We start from the raw sequence: 26758 nt of genomic DNA on the forward strand, positions 1-26758 counted from the left end.
CCTACACAGAAAAGGCTGGAGAGGTTGGCAAAGAGGAGACTGTGCAGGACTTCGTAGGCTATATAAGAATTTCAGCTTTATCCTACAGAACCAGGTTGCTATAGGAGAGTTTTGTGCATAGGAGTAACATGATTAGATACATATTTTAGAAAGATCACCCTAGCAATTGAAAGTAGGATGGCTTGATGTTAGGCAGAAATAGGAGGCTAATGCCCTAGTTCAAAGACCACTCAAGTAGGTAGGAGGCCCCTACAGTAGTTAGGAAGCTACTGCAGTACTTATAAGAGAGACAAGATCCTGAAGGAAGGCAGTAACAGAAGAGCCAATAAGGTATTGCTATGGTAATTGGTGAATAACTAGATGTGGAAATGAGGGAAGCAACAGAGCCAAGGATGACTTCTAAGCTCCTGTGTTGGTCTAAGTGGGGTACCATTTTCCAGGAGTAAGGGCAGAAGGTGGTTGGATTTAGGGGGAAAAGATGGTAGAAATGTTCATAGATATTTCAGGATTTGAGTTCATGGAAGAGGCCTGAGTTAGATATCTCTTGCCTAAAATTGAAGTCATTTGAGTAGATGAGTTCACCTGTAGGGAGAAGAGAAGTTGACCAAGGACAGAGCTCACATCTATAATTAGTTCCTTTACAGGAACCAAGAAATCACATAAATGAGTAAGAAGACCATCTGTAAGATGCAACAAGGAATGGAAGGGACTGGCAAACTGGAGAGAGTATATATACCCTTCTAGAGGCAGCAGGCTCATCTCAGCTCCATGTGGTCAATACCAAGCAGGAACATGGCCCATCTGTTCATAGGCCCTGATTTTTTAACAGAAACCGGAAATCTGGATGTTTATGTGAAACTTCCAATAGTAAAAGGAATCTGAGAAGAATTGACTTTAGGAGAGAGAGAAGAAAACCCAAGAGAGAGAAGTATATCAGAAGCCAAAGGAAGTCAACAGCAACATTAGTTGCCTAGAGACAGATTAAGTAAACTGAATGACTAAGACTCAAGAAGTCTGCTTTGACCTTTGCTTGAGTTTTTTTTAATTCAATTTTATTGAGATATATTTGCATACCATGCAGTCATACAAAGCATACATTCAATTTTCACAGTACCATTATATAGTTGTGTGTTCATCACCAAAATTAATATTTGAACATTTTCATTATCACACACACAAAAATAATAAGAATAAAAATTAAAGTGAAAAAGAACAATTAAAGTGAAAAAGAACACTGGGTGCTTTTTTTTTTTTTTGCTCCCATTTTTCTACTCATTCATCCATACACTGGACAAAGGGGAGTGTGGTCCATATGGATTTCCCAATCATATTGTCACCCCTCATAAGCTACATTTTTATACATTTGTCTTCAAGATTCAAGGGTTCTGGGTTGCTTGCTTGAGTTTTAATGGTGTGATATGAATTTAGGCTTAATTTGGGTGAGTGACTGAATGACAACGAAGGCCTAGCTGAGTTCATTGATTATGAATTTACAGTCAGCTAGTTTACCCCAGCATCACTTAACAGTCTGAGAGAGGAACAAAGAAGACAAATTATTGAATTGATCTGAGACTTGGTGTTTGTAGGATACATGTGGTATCAAGATGGGCATCATGGACATTGAGGAGGATGCTGTAAAAACTGATAGAAGTGAGGAGATCTGGATGACAAGAAGAAAATGAAATCAATAAGGATATCATGCACTAGCAGAAGTCAAACAGGGAATGAGGTTGTGGTGGTTTGAAGTGATATGTACCCCAGAAAAATATGTCCTTAAATTTAATCCATTCTTGTGGATGTGAACCCACTGTAAGTAGGACCTTTTGTTGAGGCTAATTCAGTTAAGATATGACCCACTTCATTCTGGATGGGTCTTAATATTATTACTAGAGTCTCTTACAAGAGAATGAAATTTTAAAAAGGGAGAGAAAGCTATGGAAGCAAGAAGCTGAAATCAATGGAAAATAAGGAAGAGACCAGCAGATGCTGCCATGTGCCTTGCATGTGACACAGGAGCCAAGGATATTTGGCAACAAGTTTTCAGGAGGAAAGCATCATCCTGATGATGCCTTGCTTTGGACATTTCAAAACTGTAAGCTAATAAATTTCCATTGTTGGAGACAACCCATTTCACAATATTTACTTAGAGCAATCTAGGAAATGAAAACAGAGGTTTATATGAGATTGAAGGATAGATGTTAAAAAGTAAGGGATTAAGGGAGATGGAAGATTGGAGATTGTGGTCAGAGAGCAGGATATTGGAAATTTATATCCCCAAACTGGAAAATATTTAGGAAATGTCTAATAGTTGGGTGTGGCCATGGTTGTTGGTTGATGATGGAGAATGGGGATGAAGGCTGTTGGACTTCAGGGATGTCAGGGGCCTCTGAAGTCCCGTGGACTCTGAGGCTGTGTTTGATAATTGCCTAGCTATGAGGAGTTCATACATGACAAAAACAAAAAGGGCAAGAAGTAACAGAGAAAGCATGAGCATCAGAGAAGACAGGACTTTTAGAGGAATACAGAAATAATAATCTAGAAATGACAGTGAAGAACACATACCATCCCCACTTTTATTTTTTTTTTTTTATTTTTTTTTTTTTTATCATCATTTTATTGAGATATATTCACATACCACGCAGTCATACAAAACAAATTGTACTTTCGATTGTTTACAGTACCATTACATAGTTGTACATTCATCACCTAAATCAATCCCTGACACCTTCATTAGCACACACACAAAAATAACAAGAATAATAATTAGAGTGAAAAAAAGCAATTGAAGTAAAAAAGAACACTGGGTACCTTTGTCTGTTTGTTTGCTTCCCCTACTTTTCTACACATCGATCCATAAACTAGACAAAGTGGAGTTTGGTCCTTATGGCATTCCCAATCCCACTGTCACCCCTCATAAGCTACATTTTTATACAACTGTCTTCGAGATTCATGGGTTCTGGGTTGTAGTTTAATAGTTTCAGGTATCCACCACCAGCTACCCCAATTCTTTAGAACCTAAAAAAGGTTGTCTAAAGTGTGCGTAAGAGTGCCCACCAGAGTGATCTCTCGGCTCGTTTTGGAATCTCTCTGCCACTGAAGCTTATTTCATTTCCTTTCACATCCCCCTTTTGGTCAAGAAGATGTTCTCCATCCCACGATGCCGGGTCTACATTCCTCCCCGGGAGTCATATTCCACGTTGCCAGGGAGATTCACTTCCCTGGGTGTCTGATCCCACGTAGGGGGGAGGGCAGTGATTTCACCTTTCAAGTTGGCTTAGCCAGAGAGAGAGGGCCACATCTGAGCAACAAAGAGGCATTCAGGAGGAGACTCTTAGGCACAAATACAGGGAGGCCTAGCCTCTCCTTTGCAGCAACCGTCTTCCCAAGGGTAAAACTTATGGTAGAGGGCTCAACCCATCAAACCACCAGTCCCCTATGTCTGTGGTCATGTTAGCAACCATGGAGGTGGGGTAGGCGAATACCCCTGCATTCTCCACAGGCTCCTCAAGGGGGCACTACATCGTTTTTTTTTTTTTTTTTCCTTGTTTGTCTTTTTTCTTTTTTCTTTTTTTTTTTTTTAACTATCCCTTCTTTTTTCAAATCAACTGTATGAAAAAAAAAGTTAAAAAGAAAACAAACATACAATACAAGAACATTTCAAAGAGACCATAGCAAGGGAGTAAGAAAAAGACAACTAACCTAAGATAACTGCTTAACTTCCAACATGTTCCTACTTTACCCCAAGAAAGTTACATACTATAGCAACATTTCAGTGAACTTGTTCCTACTACATCCATCAGAAATTAACAGACCATAGTCATTTCTGGGCATCCCCAGAACGTTAAATAGCTTATCTGTTCTTCTTGGATTATTGTTCCCCCTTCCTTAATTGCTCTCTACTGCTAGTTCCCCTACATTCTACATTATAAACCATTTGTTTTACATTTTTCAAAGTTCACATTAGTGGTAGCATATAATATTTCTCTTTTTGTGCCTGGCTTATTTCGCTCAGCATTATGTCTTCAAGGTTCATCCATGTTGTCATATGTTTCACCAGATCGTTCCTTCTTACTGCCGCGTAGTATTCCATCGTGTGTATATACCACATTTTATTTATCCACTCATCTGTTGATGGACATTTGGGTTGTTTCCATCTCTTGGCAATTGTGAATAATGCTGCTATGAACATTGGCGTGCAGATATCTGTTCGTGTCACTGCTTTCCGATCTTCCGGGTATATCCCGAGAAGTGCAATCGCTGGATCGAATGGTAGCTCTATCTCTAGTTTTCTAAGGAACTGCCAGACTGACTTCCAGAGTGGCTGAACCATTATACAGTCCCACCAACAATGAATAAGAGTTCCAATTTCTCCACATCCCCTCCAGCATTTGTAGTTTCCTGTTTGTTTAATGGCAGCCATTCTAACCGGTGTTAGATGGTATCTCATTGTGGTCTTAATTTGCATCTCTCTAATAGCTAGTGAAGCTGAACATTTTTTCATGTGTTTCTTGGCCATTTGTATTTCCTCTTCAGAGAACTGTCTTTTCATATCTTTTGCCCATTTTATAATTGGGCTGTCTGTACTATTGTCATTGAGTTGTAGGATTTCTTTGTATATGCAAGATATCAGTCTTTTGTCAGATACATGGTTTCCAAAAATTTTTTCCCATTGAGTTGGCTGCCTCTTTACCTTTTTGAGAAATTCCTTTGAGGTGCAGAAACTTCTAAGCTTGAGGAGTTCCCATTTATCTATTTTCTCTTTTGTTGCTTGTGCTTTGGGTGTAAAGTCTAGGAAGTGGCCTCCTAATACAAGGTCTTGAAGATGTTTTCCTACATTATCTTCTAGGAGTTTAATGGTACTTTCTTTTATATTGAGATCTTTGGTCCATTTTGAGTTAATTTTTGTGTAGGGGGTGAGGTAGGGGTCCTCTTTCATTCTTTTGGATATGGATATCCAACTCTCCCAGCCCCATTTGTTGAAAAGACCATTCTGGCTCAGTTCGGTGACTTTGGGGGCCTTATCAAAGATCAGTCGGCCATAGATCTGAGGGTCTATCTCTGAATTCTCAATTCGATTCCATTGATCTATATGTCTATCTTTGTGCCAGTACCATGCTGTTTTGGCAACTGTGGCTTTATAATAAGCTTCAAAGTCAGGGAGTGTAAGTCCTCCCACTTCGTTTTTTCTTTTTTAGAGTGTCTTTAGCAATTCGAGGCATCTTCCCTTTCCAAATAAATTTGATAACTAGCTTTTCCAAGTCTGCAAAGTAGGTTGTTGGAATTTTGATTGGGATTGCATTGAATCTGTAGATGAGTTTGGGTAGAATTGACATCTTAATGACATTTAGCCTTCCTATCCATGAACATGGAATATTTTTCCATCTTTTAAGGTCCCCTTCTATTTCTTTTAGTAGAGTTATGTAGTTTTCTTTGTATAGGTCTTTTACATCTTTGGTTAAGTTTATTCCTAGGTACTTGATTTTTTTAGTTGCTATTGAAAATGGTATCTTTTTCTTGAGTGTCTCTTCAGTTTGTTCATTTCTAGCATATAGAAACATTACTGACTTATGTGCATTAATCTTGTATCCCGCTACTTTGCTAAATTTGTTTATTAGCTCTAGTAGGTGTATCGTCGATTTCTCAGGGTTTTCTAGATATAAGATCATATCATCTGCAAACAATGACAGTTTTACTTCTTCTTTTCCAATTTGGATGCCTTTTATTTCTTTGTCTTGCCGGATTGCCCTGGCTAGCACTTCCAGCACAATGTTGAATAACAGTGGTGACAGCGGGCATCCTTGTCTTGTTCCTGATCTTAGAGGGAAGGCTTTCAGTCTCTCACCATTGAGTACTATGCTGGCTGTGGGTTTTTCATATATGCTCTTTATCATGTTGAGGAAGTTTCCTTCAATTCCTACCTTTTGAAGTGTTTTTATCAAAAAGGGATGTTGGATTTTGTCAAATGCTTTTTCAGCATCTATTGAGATGATCAATTGATTTTTCCCTTTCGAGTTTTTAATGTGTTGTAATACATTGATTGTTTTTCTTATGTTGAACCATCCTTGCATGCCTGGAATGAACCCCACTTGGTCATGGTGTATGATTTTTTTAATGTGTCTTTGGATTCGATTTGCAAGTATTTTGTTGAGGATTTTTGCATCTATATTCATTAGGGAGATTGGCCGGTAGTTTTCCTTTTTTGTAGCATCTTTGCCTGGTTTTGGTATTAGATTGATGTTAGCTTCATAAAATGAGTTAGGTAGTGTTCCATTTTTTTCAATGTTTTGAAAGAGTTTGAGTAAGATTGGTGTCAGTTCTTTCTGGAAAGTTTGGTAGAATTCCCCTGTGAAGCCATCTGGCCCTGGGCATTTATTTGTGGGAAGATTTTTGATGACTGATTGGATCTCTTTGCTTGTGATGGGTTGGTTGAGGTCTTCTATTTCTTCTCTGGTCAGTCTAGGTTGTTCATATGTTTCCAGGAAATTGTCCATTTCTTCTACATTATCCAGTTTGTTGCCATACAGTTGTTCATAATATCCTCTTATAATTTTTTTAATTTCTTCAGGATCTGCAGTTATGTCACCTTTTTCATTCATTATTTTGTTTATATGGGTCTTCTCTCTTTTTGATTTTGTCAGTCTAGCTAGGGGCTTGTCAATCTTGTTGATCTTCTCAAAGAACCAACTTTTGGTGATATTTATCCTTTCTATTGTTTTTTTGTTCTCTATGTCATTTATTTCTGCTTTAATCCTTGTTATTTCTTTCTTGTACTTGGTTTAGGATTGGTTTGCTGTTCATTTTCTAGCTTCTTCAGTTGATCCATTAGTTCTTTGATTTTGGCTCTTTCTTCCTTTTTAATATATGCGTTTAGTGCTATAAATTTCCCCCTTAGCACTGCTTTTGCTGCATCCCATAGGTTTTGGTATGTTGTGTTCTCATTTTCATTCGTCTCTATATATTTAGCAATTTCTCTTGCTATTTCTTCTTTAACCCACTGATTGTTTAGGAGTGTGTTGTTTAACCTCCAGGTATTTGTGAATTTTCTAAGTCTCTGATGGTTATTGACTTCTAATTGTATTCCATTGTGGTCAGAGAATGTGCTTTGAATAATTTCAATCTTTTTAAATTTATTGAGGCTTGTTTTATGTCCCAGCATATGATCTATTCTGGAGAAAGTTCCGTGAGCACTAGAAAAGTATGTGTATCCTGGTGATTTGGGATGTAATGTCCTGTAGATGTCTGTTAAATCTAATTCATTTATCAGATTGTTTAGGTTTTCAATTTCCTTATTGGTCTTCTGTCTGGTTGATCTATCTATAGGAGAGAGTGATGTGTTGAAGTCTCCCACAATTATTGTGGAAACATCAATTGCTTCCTTTAGTTTTGCCAATGTTTCTCTCATGTATTTTGTGGCACCTTGATTGGGTGCATAGACATTTACGATTGTTATTTCTTCTTGCTGAATTGCCCCTTTTATTAGTATGTAGTGGCCTTCTTTGTCTCTCAAAACATCCCTGCATTTGAAGTCTATTTTATCTGAGATTAATATTGCTACACCTGCTTTCTTTTGGCTGTAGCTTGCATGAAATATTTTTTTCCATCCTTTCACTTTCAGTTTCTTTGTGTCCCTGTGTCTAAGATGAGTCTCTTGTATGCAACATATTGATGGTTCATTTTTTTTGATCCATTCTGCGAATCTATATCTTTTAATTGGGGAGTTTAATCCATTTACATTCAACGTTAAAACCGTGAAGGCATTTCTTGAATCGGCCATCTTATCCTTTGGATTATGTTTGCCATATTTTTCCCTCTCTCTATTAATATCCTTTATTGTACCCATACCGAATCTCTTTAGTACTGAACCTTTCTCCAAGTCTCTCTGTCCTGTCTTTGTTTCTCTGTCTGTAGGGCTCCCTTTAGTATCTCCAGTAGGGCAGGTCTCTTGTTAGCAAATTCTCTCAGCATTTCTTTGTCTGTGAAAAATTTAAGCTCTCCCTCAAATTTGAAGGAGAGCTTTGCTGGATAAAGTATTCTTGGCTGGAAATTCCTCTCACTCAGAATTTTAAATATATCGTGCCACTGCCTTCTCGCCTCCATGGTGGCTGCTGAGTAGTCACTACTTAGTCTTATGCTGTTTCCTTTGTATGTGGTGAATTGCTTTTCTCTTGCTGCTTTCAGAACTTGCTCCTTCTCTTCTATGTTTGCCAGTGTGATCAGTATATGTCTCGGAGTGGGTTTATTTGGATTTATTCTATTTGGAGTTCGCTGAGCATTTATGATTTGTGTATTTATGTTGTTTAGAAGATTTGGGAAGTTTTCCCCAACAATTTCTTTGAATACTCTTCCTAGACCTTTACCCTTTTCTTCCCCTTCTGGGACACCAATGAGTCTTATATTCGGACGTTTCATATTATCTATCATATCCCTGAGGTCCATTTCGAGTTTTTCAATTTTTTTCCCCATTCTTTCTTTTATGCTTTCATTTTCCATTCTGTCATCTTCCAGGTCACTGATTCGTTGTTCAACTTCCTCTAGTCTTGTACTATGAGTGTCCAGAATCTTTTTAATTTGGTCAACAGTTTCTTTAATTTCCATAAGATCATCCATTTTTTTATTTAGTCTTGCAATGTCTTCTTTATGCTCTTCTAGGGTCTTCTTGATTTCCTTCATATCCCGTACTAGGGTCTCATTGTTCATCTTTAGTTCTTTGAGTAGCTGCTCTAGGTGTGTCTCTTCTGGTCTTTTGATTTGGGTGCTTGGGCTTGGGTTATCCATATCGTCTGGTTTTTTCATATGCTTTATAATTTTCTGTTGTTTTTGGCCTCGTGGCATTTGCTGACCTTGATAGGGTTCTTTTAGGGTTTGTAGACCAGTTGAAGTCCTTATCTCTAATTTATCAGAGCTACAGCTTCGTGGAGTACACTTTCTCTAACTAACCAGCAGGTGGCGTCCACGAGCCACCTGTTCTCCACAAGCCAGATCTCCCCTGCTTAGCCTTTTTGGTGAGTGGGGGAGTGAGTCTTGTGGGGCCCAATTGGTGTCCCAAGCTTGCGTGTGTAGTTGGTGTTGCCTGCCCTGTATGTGGGGCGTGTTTCTGGGCAGTCGGGGAGGGGGGGTGGCCCTAACAATCAAATCTCCCTGATGATCCTAGAGTTTTAAAGCTACTGCAATAGTCTAATCCTTCAGTTCAGTCCTGCCACAGTTTGTCTCTGCCACTGACCCACAAGTCTTTGGTATTGGCGTATGGCTCCTGAGACTTGCAAGTCGCCCCTCTTCCAGGCTGTGCACCCCAGGTCCTCTGTTGAGGGATGACTGTGCTATGTCACAGGTGAGTGCCGTCCCCCCAGGGCAGTTCTGGGCTGCTGGGCTGTGTTGGGAGGCTCCCAGTCTGCTCAAATGATGGCTGAATGGGGCTCTGTTAATTCACACTGCTCCCCCTTCCCAGCTCTGGGACATTCAGCTGAGGTTGCAGGGAAGGCTAATGTCCACGCCCAGTTTTGTGGTGTGTGCCTGTTATTTGAAGCACTTCCGTCACACTGGGTTGTCTGGGGCAGCTCTGGGCTATGGGGCTGGCGATGGGCAGGAGTGTTTCCTGTCCACCAGGATGGTGGCTGTGAGCGGACACCCCCCTTTTCTTGGGAAGTTGTGTTGTTTAGTGAATTTTCTCAGCCACTGGATTATTGCCTTTTGTCTCAGAGCTCTCTTAGTTCTGCTCTTGACTTGACGTGCCCAAATTTCAATTCTTTGAAGCTTTCTGTATTGAGCTTCTTAGAGTAATTGTTTTAGAAAAAGCAAAAAAAGCCCCACTTTTATATTTTAGGAAATGTGAGGTTCCCTCACTCAGAGGTTTATCAAATGCCTACTGGGGACCATGATAGTTGTGGTACAATGGGCCACTTTCACTCCAGAGGGCTGCTCGTGACGTGGGGTCCTCAGAAAAAATGTCAAAAGCTAAAGATAACATTCTGTAAAGAAATTGAGAATGTAAAAGGCTTTATATCTGATGGCACAATGGAAATCTTTACAGAGGAGGTAAATGGCCTCGAGGTTTGGGTCTGAACAGGCTAAGATCTCAGGTCTTTGCTGTGCCATCAAAAGAAATGGTGGTTGAAAAGGAGTCTCACTTCAAGATAACTCTCAATGTTGTGAGAAGGGTTAACTGAAATGCTCCACTCTGGATGGACTCCCAGAAGTTGAGGTAACTGCATAGGGCCTAAATGGATAGACTTGGAGTGGCTTAGAAAATAGCCCCATATGGAGAGCTGTGTGGAGGCTTGGATCAGTTTTTCTGTGGAGTAATTCCATCCAGGTTTTATTTGATAAAGAAGCCCCTGACAGCACTGTGACCAAAGGAAGGAGGCTGGGGTGATAGTCCAGGCAAAATACCCACAAGTCCTGAGATGAGACAGGAGTGGTGGGAATGGAGAGAGGGGATCCTTGAGAGGTTGCTCAACTCTATTTTGTGGCTAATTCAATGAGAGAGAAGGATTCTCTGCCAGTTTGGAGAGCTAACTTATTCTTTATAACTCTATTAGATCCTCTATAGGAACATTTTGTGAATTTTCCTGATTATTGAAAAAATAGCATCTACCTTTGAACATACAAAGAGCAGAGATCATCCAAACCATGAAAAATGATAATGGAGAGCAGCACAATGCTTTTGATTCCGTCCCTTTACAGGAGCTTAATGATTGCTGGGTTCGTGATTACTGAGTTAAAGTGTGAGTGCAGAGAGTGTGCAAAGCCCTTAGTGGCACCATTTCCTTACTCAGTGACCTTGGGAAAACCATGTAAACCTACTTAAACCCCAGGCTCTTCCTGTAGAATGGGGATACTAGGCTATAGAATTTTAAACCACAAGGCCCACAGGCCAAATTGGGCCCACTGCTTGTTTTTTGTTGTTGTTGTTTGTTTGTTTGTTTGGTATAGAATGATTATATTATTTATCCAAAATTTATACACACACATGCTTCTACTTGTTTTTGTAAACAATGTTTTACTAGAACACAACCATGCTCAGTCATTTACATATTATATATGGCTGCTCACAAGCCCTATGGGTCATAAAGCCCAGCAGGCCCTTTACAAGGGAGTACTCTCATCTTGCTACCTCTTATAGCCTATAGAGTAACATACCATAAGGTATTACTCTTAATTAGCTATGTGAAACCCTTTGTAGACTGTAGACTACACAATATAAGGTAGTATGGGTCTTGGATGGCCTGTAAAAATATGACAATGACCCAGATCAGAATTCTGACATTGGCAAGAGCATAACTGGCAATACTCACAGTGTCATGGTTTCATTGCACAGTCCCTGAAAGGCATTCGCAGGGACTGAAGTCATATAAGGGTTGTCTGTAATTTCACTGTAAGAGAGAGAGAGACAAAAACACTTGGCAAAAATACACATTTCTCCTGGAGCTGACTCAGTTTAGGGTCCTTGCAGCATGTATGCAATTAAATAAATAACCGTACACACAACATTATTCTTATTTCTTTTCAAGTTTCACTGACTCTTCTTAGCCATTGGTGACTCAGAAGTCTGATGAGTTGGTGAGAGCTATCCTAGATGGACACGCATTCAGAGCCTCAAATGTGCAGTAAGTGAGTGAGCTTCCAGTGTGGGCTGAAGTCTCTGACTCACTGCTCATCTGCAAGGGAGCAGACTGGTCTCAGAGCTTCTCCTAAATCTACAACAAATGATTTGCCACAGCAGCTAGAGTTTTCCAAGTGTATGGAATCTCTAAGAAGGGTTAGAAGAAGGGGACTGATGGATTTCATGTCCACCATTTCTACAACTCTGCCAGGCAGATGCTCCTGGGGAGTCTTTCTATGCCAGTCTAGTTCCCGTGAGAGTGCCAATATTTTGAACTGAGCTCTTCTGTAGCAAAGAAGTGTGGTAAATTTTTTTCTAGCAAAAATCTCAGAATTTAGATCCCATCTCTCTGTATTTTTCTGACACAATGGTACAAACTCAACCTGGAATGCTTTCTGCACATCTCCTTCCACTTCTGTATAATGAGAGTAAACTATTAATGGGTTTTGGCTTAGCACGTGGCCACCAGTAGGAAGTCACAGGAGGTAGTTTGGGCACCTGTACTGGTGGCTCCTTGGGATTTTGCTCAGAAATATAATTTAATTTCTGTTCCCACATTTCCTTATTTGTCAAATGTAAATAAATAACTTCTTTTATTCCTTATGAGATGACTGTGAGGAGCAAGTGTGATAATGCATAGGATAGTGTTTGAAAAGCTATTAAAAAGTATATGAAAAATAAGGTATCACCATCATCAAATTCTCTTTTTTATCAATCATTTGAATTGGTAAACAAGCATGCCATAATTTCTACCATTAAAGAAAAAAATACCTTCCCTCCTAACCTAATATCCTCCTCTATCTGCTGCAACATGTTTTGCTACCTTCTTATAGCAAAACTTCTCAAGAGTTTATGTCACTGTCTTTAATCTACCCCTCCAATTCTCTCTTGAGCCTGCTCCAATCAGACTTACCCACTCCCAGCTCTGAAATGGAACTGCTCTTGTCAGAATCAGTAATACCCGTATCACTAGACCCAATGGTCATTTCAGTCCTTGTTTTACTTCATCCATAAGAATATCTGTCACAGCTGATCACAGCTTCCTCCTTGAAACAACTGATTCACTTGGCTTCAGCCTGCCCCCACAGCAGCACCTTAGTATTTGTCAGTCACAAACAAAACACTGCTAAACATTGCATGTATGCATACTTACAGTATAAAGAATACATCGGTGGAATAAACGTTGGTCAGGTCAGGAAATACTCTAAGTCCAGTGTTGAAAATTCCACTGAATTACATGAAACAGAAGAAAAAAAGGACAGAATTTAGGCAGGAAATCGAGTCACAGGAAGCGGAATAATGTAGTAGCTGAAAGCATGGGCTCTGAACTCAGACTACAGTCAAATCCTAACCCCTCCACTAAATATCTGAGTGACTGTGACCAAGTTCTAACCCTTGGATGAGATGATGTTCCCTCAAGGTACAACAGTCCAATCCGGTCCATCAGTGTCGATACATCTGCTCTGCTTTGAGAGATCTGAGTATTCTTTGAACAAAATGGGATTAGCAGAAATAGAAATTCAGGTTTCTTTCCTTATGTATGTGTGAATGTTTATTTCCTTATTTTAATTGTAGGGCACTATGTATGTGTGTGGTGGGGGGGAGTAAGGGGAGGATGGGGCAGGAAGACAAAATGATTACCTAACTCCAAGTCAGGCATTCCCTTTCAAATGCTACATCACATGGTGCTCAGTATTTTGCCAAGGATGGTTTTCCCAAAGCAGTGACCTGGGAATATGATGGCAGCAATATCATTTAAAAAACATGCTCAGACAAGAGAGGAAAGCAGTCAAAAACAAGGTCCTAACATTCCAAAGTTTATGTCATCCAAGGAAAAATGTCAAGATTAAAAGATGTACATAAAAAACATGAATGCAAAAACGCTCAGGCTCCTAATGCCTCTTGGATTTAGTTGGTTTAACATTTATTGCAAGTACTTGATTGTAGGTAGTAGAAGCAGAGACATTTGTGTTTGGTGTGCCATGGGGTGAGACCTAGACATTACCCAGTGAAGCTTTAGAGTAAGACTTCCAACAGAGAAACCTCTAGTTCCATTGATGTGCCTTCTGAGGCAAATGCAGACATGACTCCTTCCAGAGGGGAGGGCATAGGGTTGATTAGAGTAGAAGTAGGAGTCAGAGGCCTCAAAATGAGCAAATAGAACATTTCAGATAACAAAGGGGATACTACAGGTAAGATACCATAAGGTATATGTATGTGTGTGGTATATGTATGTGTGTGCTGTGTGTGTTTGTGTGTATATATATGTATGTGTGTGTGTGTGTGTGTGTGTGTGTATTGTTGAGTAGGGGTAAAAAGGCCCAGGAGTAAATAAAGATCAGATACTAAGGAGCTGGAAACATCAAACTAGGTACTCAGACCAAGACTCCTCTAGTCTTCAAAACTCCAAACAAGTCCATCTCCTGTTTGGTGTCTCCTTTTATTGCCTGTACCTCTCATTTGCCACTTACCATCATTCTCCTGTAGGAGAGGACCTTCTCAATTTCATATGCAGTATCTCCCCAGCTGGATTGTAAATTTCTTCAAGGCAAGGACAATGTCTAATAATCATGTGTATTCCCCACAGAGACTTGCACATCATAGGAGATGATCATATTAAAGAGTTACTGATTGATTAAAACTCAGAGTCTGTGACAGGAGTGATTGCCTTGTTCCATAGATTTTTACTTCCCTCCAAGAGTTACTCCCTGGATATCCCTTCAGCTTCTTATTCCATTAATAGCTTCTTCTATTCCACCCACATCTCCCAATTTGTCCTTTTCAGGGCTGAATTATTTCTAGTTCCCCAAATAAATTGTATGGTTCCATACTCCTGTGTCTTTGTTTATGTTTTTCCATCTACCTGGATTTCTCTTCTAATCCATCCCTTTCTTTTCCTAGATAATGTCTGTTCAGTCTTAAAGACTTAGTTCATAAAAAAAAATATGGACACATATTTTGATTTAAATGGCTTGGAGAGAAATGGGCTAAATATTAATAGTGATTAAGTGATTATTTCTGGGTGTTGGGATTAAGGTTGGTTTTAATTTTTTTCTTTACACTGTTTCTGTTTTCATATATATATGTATATACTGCATGTAAACAGGGAAGAAGGAATGGTTCTTCCAGGAGACTAGAGGTCCTGAGATATATATACATCTATGTGTGTATATTTTTACTGAGAACCTACTGTGCTGGGAAGTAAAGACGTGGCAGAGAACAAGAATGGTGTGTTCTCATTGACTTTATGCTCAGCTCATACGGTGTCACCCACGCAGAGCAGTGAGTGTTGTTCCTTCCATTTTTGCTCACCCCTACCCCCTCTGCTACCGCAAGAGATTGGATTTTACCCTTTGTGACTTTTTCCCAGTATAACAGCCACTATACAACTGTTTTGAAACCCCTTCTCTAATAAAATTGACCAATTGGCCCTAAGGTTTTTTGTTTGCTTTATTCTGTTACAGTCCATTTAAAGACTATCCATGTGATTGAGTTTTCTCCCTCCTGTCTCTTTGAGCAGTTCGTCCCAGCACTTTGCTGACTTAGAATAGATTTTTTAAAATGTGGACCATTTCTCTTGATACCTTTTCTTTGATCAATGGGGAAGAATGGGAATAAGTGACAGAAGGCGGTTTGACCCAGACTATATACCACTAAAATGACCCTGACCCATAACTTCCTAGGAAGATTCCTGGCAGACAGCAGCATTATAATTTTCCACAAAAAAATGGGATGGGGGAGGAGTTAGTACTTACAGGAACTTCAGAAGTGGGAGCTCTCTTAAGGCATCACCGTCTATGTAAGTTAAGCTTCTGGTATTCCGAATCTCTCTGTGAAAGTTACAAGGAATATCTTCACCATAATAAATCCATTTAACTTTTGGTGAAAGATAAAGAAAGAACAAAATGACATATAACAGGCTTAACACATGCTCATGAGAAGAATACACATTTACGTGGGGTGCCAGGGACCCTTGCTGCCAGCAGTGTGTCCCATCAACAACAAGCTACACCTGGCTCCTCACGGAGACACAACAACAGCTCAGCCCTCTCCCATCACTGACAGTTGAATTTATGGGCGACTTTTGTCTTGATTGTAGTCTCTAAGCCTTTTTCTCCTTTTAGACTTCGGACGAAAAGAAAAATCCATCCAATGGTTTGTTGAGGACAAATATCTTTATTATTCACAATGACAAGAATCCTGGCCAAGACAAGCAGGCCCTGGCATGGCAGGTTGAGTGGATTACATGACGGATGAAAGCATAGCAATAAGAGCAGTGAGTTTCCTCTGTCAACCACTATTTCAGATGTAGTGGAAGGAGTGGGTCTTAACAGTTCACCTAGGTTTATTTTGTGATGTCTGTAATTTAATTTGAAATCTTTCAGAATATATGGTGTGATATTGTGTGACTGTAACTTACATTGTTAGGTTTATATACATGCTAATCAAGAATGCACAGTCTTCATTAGTGAAATCAGTGGTGTGTTAATTAGTACAATGGCTGTTAGAAAGGGGCTCTCATTGGTAAAATTAAAGGTATTCAACATACGTAGATTGGCTAAAAGAATTTAAAGCACTCCTCAGGCTTAAAGGAAGAGGCTATAAGAACCCACCGAGACCTGTAGCCTTTCCCCTAGGGACAATACCTGAGGCTTGATTCCTAAATTGATGACTTGGACCTGTCTTCATCATTGGTGGTTCCAAACAGAAGGCTTAGAATCTGGCCTCTGGAGTGTTTTTTATTTTTTACGAGTTTTACTAAAGGATAATTTAAATTCTGTAAAATTTACTCACTGTAAGTATATAATTTGATGATTTTTATTAAATTGATAAGAGTTGTGCAACCATTATCACAATCCAGTTTCCTAATATTTCCAAAACTGACAAAAGTAACCACATGCTCATTTGCAGTTAATTTCTGCTCCCTCCTCTGTGCCTAGGAACCAAAGACCTGTTTCTCTACATTTAAATTTGCCTTATCTGGACATTACGGATAAATGGAATCATACATAGTCTTTTGTATCTGGTTTCTTTCATCTAGCATAACGTTTGTGAGATACATCTATGTTGCAGCATGTACCAGTAGTTTATTTTGTTTTAGTGCTAAATAGACAGACCTGCGATTAAATCTTGATTCTGACACTTGCTGATTGCATGACTTTGGGCAAGTCCCATGACCTCTTTGAGCCACAAGTTCCTCATCTGTAAAAGAGGGATAATAACAGCAACTGTTTCATAAGGCTTTGTGAGGATTAAATTATGTCTGTCAGGGGTTTGGCATGTGGCCTAGCACACAGGGAGGGCTTTGAAAACGATAGCTATTATTATTGTGATTATTATGAGTGGAATGAAAGTTAGAGTAGATATCAGGGGCCTGGTGTCAGAGGTGCTGCAAGGTTCTTGCAAAATTACCCATTGTTTGGAATTTCGACTAAGGAAGTTGAGTATGAAACAGACCTTTGGCAAAGAGGAAAAGAGAGGATGGAATTAATCCTGAGAACAGAAACTATCTACCTCCATACAGTTTACTGTCTATATTAACATAACTTATGTTATGTCTTCCTTAGCACAATTTTACTGTTGTATGAGACGTGTGCCCAGGCAAATAATGGTATTGTTCATCACAGGAACTTCTTTAAAGACCCATGAAGTTGTCAACAGAAAGCAACATCAGTTTCTACCCCAAGACTCTTTGAGCTGCTCCTCTCAAAATCCTCATCTTTTTGTGTCCACTATCATGAGCCTACCCAAACAAGCCCCTGAATGGAAGTCTTTAGAGTCAGATTCTAAATTTTTTTTCTGGTTTTAAAACCAAAAGTGCCATATCCCTGAAATTCCGGGAGGGTTGGTCACCCTACTCTAAAATGGACAAAATCCTGGCCTTGCCCCTGTGAGACACTTCCAGATTTGGCCGCAGTGGAGCTCTCCTCCCTTTCCTCAGTCAGCTGTACACTCCTTACCGGAGCTTTCCATCTGGGGACAGTGGTAATAGCTCCTGTCAGGGACAATCAAACGGAAACCAGGTCAGTAGTGTTTGGAAATCATCTGAGTGGGGTTTGTAGTCTGGAAAATTGTTCCACAAGAGACTATTGTCAGACAAGCAGACTTGAGTGAGTGGCTCAAGAGAATGTCACAATGAAAGGGAGCCTGGCCCAGCTGAGTCAGCTTAAAAGGTAGAGAAAGAAAGAGAAATGAAACACTGTTGTTGGTAACAGTCTAGCAACCCACTTTGGGGCTGCAAGAGGAGAAAGCGTGGGAGAGGCTGCAAGGAGAAAGGTAGAAACACAAAGAGGAGATGGATTTCTGTGAAACAGTGAAAGAAAAAGAGAGACAAATGAGAGATGACACAAGAAAAGTTTAGGGAAAAGAAGTCACTCTCTGAGGTAAGAAAACAGTCGGCTCAACACTTGTCTCACAAGTGACTTTTAAAAAATGTCTGCTGAAGCAGAGACGTGCTGGAAGGGGAAAGAGGATGTGGACTGCCAGTAGTTTATCTAAATGGAGAGACAAAGTGGCTGAAACAAATGCAGATGGTATAACCTTTTCAAAGATAGAAAGCAAAGAGGGGTAGAGGTAAGTAACAAAGCACCTCTAATGGGAGGAGAAGGTAGAAAGAGGAGTCCAAGGAAAAGGGGATGGAATTAACCCTGAGAACAGAAACTATCCCCACACAGCTTACTGTCTGTATTAATATAACCTTACTATTCCATTGTCTTCATCAGTAGACCTGGGAGGGTGAGTTTAAATCACCCAAGTTTGAGTTAAGCATTTATGGCCCAAATATGTAGAAGGCTAGGTATGGTATGGGGAATTTGGGGACACCCACCAAGACAAGGAAAACCTGTATATAATCACAGCACAGTGGTTTGGAATGGAGATGCCCTCCAGAGTGAAGGTGGATAAGAGCTGCAGATGGCAGCTCCTACAGCAGCCTGGAGCCCTGTGTAACCAAGAAGTTAGGATTTAATCTTAAGGGCTGATTATGATTACTGAATCAATATATAGATAATATAGATATTATATAGATAATACAGATATTCCATTTTACTTTCTGATATATTAGAGTAGACAGAGGGAAATATCTGAAACCTGAACTGTAATCCAGCTGCATTGATCTCTGATAATGTTTGTATAGCCTTTATCTTGTGCCGTTGTAACTGTAAAAACCTTGTGACTATAAAAATCTTGTGACTGACCTTCACTTGTACCCATTTATCCAGTTTTTCTACTTTAAAGTCTTATGATCACTAAAGACGGCCCCTAATGTTTATTATTGAAGGGTCTTTGGGTCAACCCAGAACTAACCCACCCCAAGTCCAAAGTTATCTTTATAACAGAAGCTGGATCTAACCAAAATGGGCCTGCCTGACATCACAGTAGCTTAGACTTTAGCCTTTATTTCACCTATATCTCATTGTAATACTAAAAATCATGCCTACCATCATATTAAGGCCACCATTTTCTTTCATACATTCTGTGACTAAACATGTAATCAATCTGTGCATTTCAATAATTAGATCACCTCTAATTACATCATCTGGGGCCATTGGGCTCATTATTCTAAAACCTGTCCATCTTTTGATATTATAAAACTATGAGAATTACTGCAGTTCAGGGAGACAGATTTTGGACTGATAGGCCATCTGCTCTCCTGCTTCGTGCCTAGCAATAAACTCTTTCTTTCTTTGATAACCCATGTCTCAGGAATTGGTCATTTGAGCACATCAGGCAAAGAATCCACCACCATGGTCCAGTAACACCTGAGTAACTGCACAGAGGATGCCTGCCCTCCTTGCCTGCTCATCCATCCACACTACTCCTGGAGCAAGATGTAAACCCAGTTATCTTAGGGCTGCTACAGTTAAAAAAAGTCTATTTCTTACAATAATTAGCCTGCCCAAACTAATAAAATAAGCATAGACAAAATTATTAAAATTTAAAACCCACTGTTAATAATGGTCATTTCTGGCAGATAGGTTTGGAGCAAAGGAATATAGGATTTTCACTTTTTATTTTGTCTTTTTCAAAGGGAAAAAATGTAATAAGATATATATAAAGAAAAATCCCAATCTTTAATTAAAAAAAACAGAACAAAGCAAAACAATACATATTCTATATAAAAGTTATTTAAAAAAAATGCAGTGCCAGGTAGGTTGCTTAAATTCTTAAATAGGTTCTTCTTAGGAGTGGATCTAATAGGCTGTGTCATGGAAATATTTGAGGATCTTGAAGCTTCTTGAAAGAAAAAGCCCAGTCCCAGAAGATTAAAGAGTGAAAAGGTACTGAGGTACTGAGTACACTTCTGATCACCTGGGATGGTTCTACCAGTGAGGGGATGAGAGAATTGACTTAGGTGAAGCAGGTAATGATCTGCATTGTTTTGCAGGTTTAGAAAGGCTAAGTGGCTATCAACCAGAACTAAAAATGTAAATATCTATTAATTTCTCCTTTATTGGATTTCAAATAAAATGGACATTTAGATGAAATGCTCACAAGTCAGCAGATGAATAATTTGGCCTCCATTTGTGTGGTAGGTTGAATTACGTACCCCAATTAAGACAGTTTCTTAATCTTAATTCACATCCCTGAGGGTATGAACTCAGTGCAAATAAGACCTTTTGAAGATGTTATTTTTGGTTAAGGTGTGGCCCAATTGCAAGAGGTTGGGTCATAATCTGGTTTACTGGGGTCTTCTATAAACAGAAGAAATTCAGACAGAAGGAGAAAGCTACAGGGAGGAGCCAAAAGCCAGAAGTCAACTGAACTGGGAAAAGGAGAGGACATTACCACGTGATTGGAAAGCTGAGGAACCCAGTGGTTGCTGGCCAGCTGGAATGGCTACTGATCTGAGGAGGAAGCAAGCCTTCCAGCCTCTGAAATGGTGAGCCAATAAATTTCTGTTGTCTGGTTTCTAGGATTTCTTTTCTCCTTCTGAGAAACATTTGTAAATTCTCAATAAGTGCTAAGAACAAGTATTGTCAGAGAAAGTAGTTTGCCCAATAAAACCAGCCCTGAGGCAGGCAATTAGGTTTAGCTGCTGAACCTAAGCCCCAGAAAATATGGGGAATCAGCTACGTGAGAGAAGGGAGATCTCTGTTGTGGGAAGAAGGAGCAAAAGGAGGGGAGATGGAGGCTTACTCTTCCACTATTAAGGAATTTTACCCTGACTGATTTGCTCACACTGTCCTAGTGACTCCACTTCCACCTTAATTATTCAATAGGCATTATCTTCCCACCCTCTAAACATCCTACAGTTAAAGAGTGAAAAGCACACCGACATGGTAGACAAATGGAGGGCAATAATGGAGAGGATGTGGTATTTTACCTGCAAAGTTAGATGAGAACTAGAGAGGGAAGAAAAGATCAGACCAGATTAGATGGGGGATCTGAAGAGAAAGAAGCTGCCCCAGCCAGCAGAACTGCTCTTTTCAGAAACACAAATGCAATAATGAGTAAAAGTAAGTTGTTCACCACAATCCCTGACCACAAGAAGTAAGTAGGATATTACTGTAAATTGAAGGGAGCTTTGACTTAACTCAAGGATTGTGCAAGAATGAACTGCCAGGGATTTGACTGAGTGTAGATGAATTGTGGTGCGTTGTATTTGAAGGCTATTGAAGGCATCTTACAATGCTTAATAAAAATCTTTATTCTGTTAGTATAAAGTAAAAAAAAAGTAAATTTTTAAAACAAAAAACTGAGAATATTAACTAAAAACCCTAGCTCTCAACCAGCCCCCAGCTTCTTTTCAACTTGTGCTTCAGTTTGCTTTATAATTTTTTTCCTACTCTGCTTTAAGTGCCTAAAGCGGGCCACTCCGACTATGATTATGTTTGCATGTGCTAGTGAGTAGAGTGGGGAGAGATTAATTCAAATTAAATGAATAATTATTGGACATCTATTATGAGCAACTTTATTGCATGCTCTTTGAGGTACAAGGAATTAATTACTAATTATTTACTTTGAACAAGATGTGCATATACATATATATTTGCAAAGCCATAATTTCATTACTTTAAATACTCTAAATGCTGTATAGTACCAAGGTAAAAACGGGGACTAAAAAATATGTAAATAAATTTTAATGAAATTTTATGATAGGCTTTTATCACATAATAAATTACCCAAGTATTTTAACATGAAGTATTAATTTCTAGTTTAATGCATACTAAAAGAATCCTGTTTTTTTATTTCATTTGACTATGAAAATAATGTATATTCATTGTAAAATATTTAAACACAGTCACATAAAATAAGAAGTGAACTCTCCCATCATTCCGTGATCCAGAGAAAATCACTTTTCTAAGTATATTTTTAAAATAACATTATGTCAAAAGCATTTCCTATGTCATTATATAGCCTATGAAACCAGATTTCTAATGGTTGCATGTTATTAACTAAATATTTGAGTAGTTTTAAAATTCTTGCTATTAGAAATTAACTCCAAGAAAAATGAACTTCTTTTAAAATTTAATTTTATTGAGATTGTTCACCTACTACATGATTATCGAAAGATCCAAAGTATACAATCAATTGCCCATGGTACCATCATACAGCTCTACATCCATCACCACAGTCATTTTTTTCAATTTTTACAACATTTTCATTACTACAGAAAAGAAATAAAGACAAAAAAAGAAAACTTACATTGTCCCATACCCTAACCTCCCCTCCATTATTGATTCATAGTATTGGTATAGTACATTTGTTACTGTTGATGAAAGAATGCTAAAATACTACTAGCTGTAGTACATGGTTTGCAATAGGTATATATTTTTTCCTATATACCTCTCTATTATTAACTTCTGGTTATAGTGGCATACATTTCTTCTAGTTCATGAAAGAGATGTCTAATATTTGTGTAGTTAATCAAGGACATTGTCCACTACAAGACTCACTGTTTTATATATTCCCATCTTTTAACCTCTAACTTTCCTTCTGGTGATATGTGTGACCCTGAGCTTACCCTTTCCACCACCTTCACATACCTTTCAGCACTGTTAGTTATTCTCACAACATGCTACCATTACCCCTGTCCATTTCCAAACATTTAAGTTCACCCTAGTTGAACATTCTACTCATAATAAGCAACCACTCCCCATTCTTTAGCCTCATTCTATATCCTGGTAACTTATATTTCATGTCTGTGAGTTTATATATTATAACTAGTTCATATCAGTGAGACCCTGCAATATTTGCTTTTATGTGTCTGTCTTATTTCACTCAATATAGTGCCCTGAAGGTTTCTTCATCAACCCATTTAAGACAGTTTTGTTCACACACCATACATTCCATCCTAAGTAAACAATCATTGGTTCCCTATATAGTCCCGTATTTATGCATTCAGCACCATCACCACTGTCTATATAAGGACATCTCTATTTCTTCCACAAAGACAGAGGAAGAGTCAAAGAAGTCAGAGAGGCAAAAGAAAAAGAAAAGAGAAAGTGAGAAAAACAAAACAAACAAACAAACAAAAAAACCCTCAAAACTTGATAGCTAGAAAGCGACAATAGGAAAGATAGCATTAACCTAAAGTAGAATAAAGAGTCAGACAACATCACCAATGCCAAGAGTCCCATATCCCTCCCCTATTCCCTACCCCCACCATATGCATTTAGCTTTGGTATATTGCTTTTGTTATATTAAAGGAAGCATAATACAATGTTTCCTTAAATTATAGTCTCTAGGCTGCATTGATTGCATTTTCTCCCCAGTCCCACCCTATTTTTAACACCTTGCAATATTGACATTCATTTGTTCTACCTCATGTAAAAACATATTTGTACCTTTTATTATAATCATTGATCACCCTAGGTTTCCCTGAGTTACACAGTCCCAGTCTTTATCATTTATCTTTTGTTCTGGTGCCCCACATGGTCCCAGCCTTTCTCTTTCAACCATATTCACAGTTATCTTTTTTCAATGTACTTACATTGCCGTGCTACTATCTCCCAAAATTGTGCTCCAAACCTCTCACTCCTGTCTTTTCCTTTCTGTTGCAGTGCTTCCTGTAGTGTTTCCTGTAGAGCAGGTATCTTACAAACTCTGTCATTGTCTGTTTGTCAGAGAATATTTTAAGCTCCCCCCCATATTTGAAGGATAGTTTTGCTGGACACAGGATTCTTTGTTGGTGATTCTTCTGTTTCAGTATCTTAAATATATCACCCCACTTCCTTCTTGCCTCCATGGTTTCTATTGAGAAATCTGCACATAGTCTTATCAAGCTTCCTTCATAATGTGATGGATTGCTTTTCTCTTACTGCTTTCAGGATTCTCTCTTTATCGTTGACATTTGATAGTCTAATTATTAAGTGTCTTGGCATAGGCCTATTCAGATCTATTCTGTTTGGGGTACACTGCGCTTCTTGGATCCATAATTTTATGTCTTTCATAAGACATGGGAAATTTTTATTGATTATTTCCTCTATTATTGCTTCTGCCCCCTTTCCCTTCTCTTTTCCTTCTGGAACACCAACGATACGTAAATTCTTGCTTTTTTTTTGTCCTGAAGTTCCCAGAGATGTTGCTTGTATTTTTCCATTCTTTTCTCTATCTGTTCTTTTGTGTGCCTTGTTCTCCAGTTCCTGAGTGTTTTCTTCTGCCTCTTGAGATCTGCTGTTGTATGTTTCCATTGTGTCTTTCATCTCTTGTGCTGTGCCTTTCATTTCCATAGATTCTGCCAGTTGGTTTTTTGAACTTTCAGTTTCTACCTTATGTAGGCCCAGTGTTTCCATTATATGGCTCAGCTCTTTCGCCATATCTTCCCTAATCTTTTTGAATTGACTTATTATTAGTTGTTTCAACTCCTGTATCTCAGTTGAAGTGTAAGTTTGTTCCTTTGACTGGGCCATAGTTTCATTTTTCTTAGTGTAGGTTGTAGTTTTCTGTTGTCTAGGCATGGTTTCCTTGGTTACAACAGTCAGGTTTTCCCAGACCAGAACAGGCTCAGGTCCCAGAAGGAAGAAATATTCAGTATCTGGTTTCCCTGAGGGTGTGTCTTAGAAAATTGGTGCACCCTTTGATGCCTCAGGTCACTGTGCTTTTCTGCCCAGCAGGTGACGCCTGTCAGCCTGTAACTCCAGACTGGTGTAAGGAGGTGTGGCCCGTAGCTGTTTTCCCCCAGGCTCAGGGTCTGGTTCTGAATGGAAGGTGGGTAGTAGAGCTGGGCCTCACCCCTTCCCTCTTAGAGAAGATAGACCTCCTAGGGAGAGGTCATTAGCATTTCCATGGTCTCTCTTCCTGTGCTGCCTCCACCCTTGTGTGGGTCAGAGCACTGGGAACTGAAAATGGCTGAGGCTTTCTCCACTGAGCCGAGATAGGGACAGAAAGTCCATTTCAGGGCTAGTCCATGTCAACCCTCCAGCTCCCCAAGGTCAGTCATCACCCAAAACCTCTGTCTACTTGTTGGGGATTCGTAGCTCATTGTGAACAGTCCACACTCACTAATAAAACCCCAGTTGAAGCTCAGCTGAGCTATATTTGCTTGCTGGGAAAGAGCTTCTCTCTAGCACCACGAGGCTTTGCAGTTCGGGCTGTGTGGGGAGGGGTCTCCAAGCTTGGATCTGCAGTTTTTACTTATAGATTTTATGCTGTGATCTTGGGCATTGCTCCCAATTCATGTTGGTGTATGATGAGTGGATGGTCATGTTTGCCCCTGCTCAGTTATTCTGGATTATTTACTAGTTGTTCCTGGTTTTTTATTAGTTGTTCCAGGGGGACTAATTAGCTTCCACTCCTCTCTATGCTGCCATCTTAGATCCTCATCTCAATCTATTTTCGAACATTTTCCTTACACCAGAAAGAAACAGAATAAGAATAAAAAATAAAAGTAAAAAAGAACACCCAAATCAACACCCCCATCCCACCCTATTTTTTATTTAGTTTTTTTCCCCATTATTCTACTCATCTATCCATACACTGGATAAAGGGGGTGTGATCCACAAGGTTTTCACTATCACACTGTCACCCGTTGTAAGTTATACAATCATTTTCAAGAGTCAAAGCTACTGGGTTGGAGTCTGATAGTTTCAGGTATTTACTTCTAGCTATTCCAGTACATTAAAACCTAAAAAGTGTTATCTATATAGTATAGATTCACTGTTTTATACATTCCCATATTTTAACCTACAGCTTTCCTTCTGGTGACATACATGACTCTAAGCTTCCCCTTTCCATCACATTCACACACCATTCAGCACTGTTAGTTATTCTCACAATAATGTGCTACCATCACCTCTGTCCATTTCCAAACACTTAACTTCAACTTAGTTAAACATTCTGCCCTGTTCTATATACTGGTAACTTATATTTCATGTCTATGAGTTTACATATTATAGTTAGTTCATATCAGTGAGATCATGCAATATTTGTTCTTATGTGTCTGACTTATTTCACTCAATATAGTGCCCTCAAGATTTCTTCATCAACCTGTTTTTTTTAAGACAGTTTTGTTCACCCACCATACATCCTGTCCAAAGTAAACAATCGATGGTTCCGTGTAGTCACATATTTATGTATTCACCACCAACATCACTATCTATATAAGGACATCTCCATTTCTTCCACAAAGAAGGAGGAAGAGTCAAAGAAGGTAGAGAGACAAAAGAAAAAGAAAGAAAAAGAAAAACATGACAGCTAAAAAGCAACAAAAGGAAACTTAGAATTAAACTAAAGTACAATAAAAGAGTCAGACAACATCATCAATGCCAAGAGTCCCATCCCCCTCCCTTATGTCACACTCTTATAGGCATTTACCTTTGGTATATTGCCTTTGTTACATTAAAGGAAGCATAATACAATGTTTCTGTTAACTATAGTCTCTAGTTTGCATTGATTGTAATTTTTCTCCAATACCTTCCTATTTTTAACACCTTGCAAGACTGATATTCGTTTGTTTTCCCTCATGTAAAAACATATTTGTACATTTTATCACAATTGTTGAGCACTTCAGGTTTCAGTGAATTATTCAGTCCAGTCCTTATCTTTCCTCTTTCCTTCCAGTGTCCCACGTACTCCCAGCCTTCCTCTTTCAATCATACTCACAGTCATCTTTGTTCAGTGTACTTACATTGCTGTACCACTATCACCCAAAATTATGCTCCAAACTTCTCACTCCTGTCTTTTCCTATATGTCTGTAGTGCTCCCTTTAGTATTTC

At 39.0% G+C, this 26758-nt stretch overlaps 1 protein-coding gene across 3 annotated transcripts in view; it reads right to left on the bottom strand.

The window, feature by feature from the left end:
- The window catches only part of TSHR (thyroid stimulating hormone receptor), a 205722-nt gene that overhangs the window by 49789 nt on the left and 129175 nt on the right, over nt 1–26758 (bottom strand). For all 3 annotated transcript variants that reach the window (XM_037832150.1, XM_037832151.1, XM_037832152.1), the window contains 3 exons: nt 15355–15429; nt 12753–12827; nt 11292–11369 (listed from right to left, as the gene is read on the bottom strand). In XM_037832150.1, the coding sequence (XP_037688078.1) occupies nt 11292–11369; nt 12753–12827; nt 15355–15429 (228 nt within the window). The remainder of the gene's footprint in view (nt 1–11291; nt 11370–12752; nt 12828–15354; nt 15430–26758) is intronic.

Source organism: Choloepus didactylus, chromosome 4, assembly GCF_015220235.1.
Source record: "Choloepus didactylus isolate mChoDid1 chromosome 4, mChoDid1.pri, whole genome shotgun sequence".
NCBI classification, from domain to species: Eukaryota; Metazoa; Chordata; class Mammalia; order Pilosa; family Megalonychidae; genus Choloepus; species Choloepus didactylus.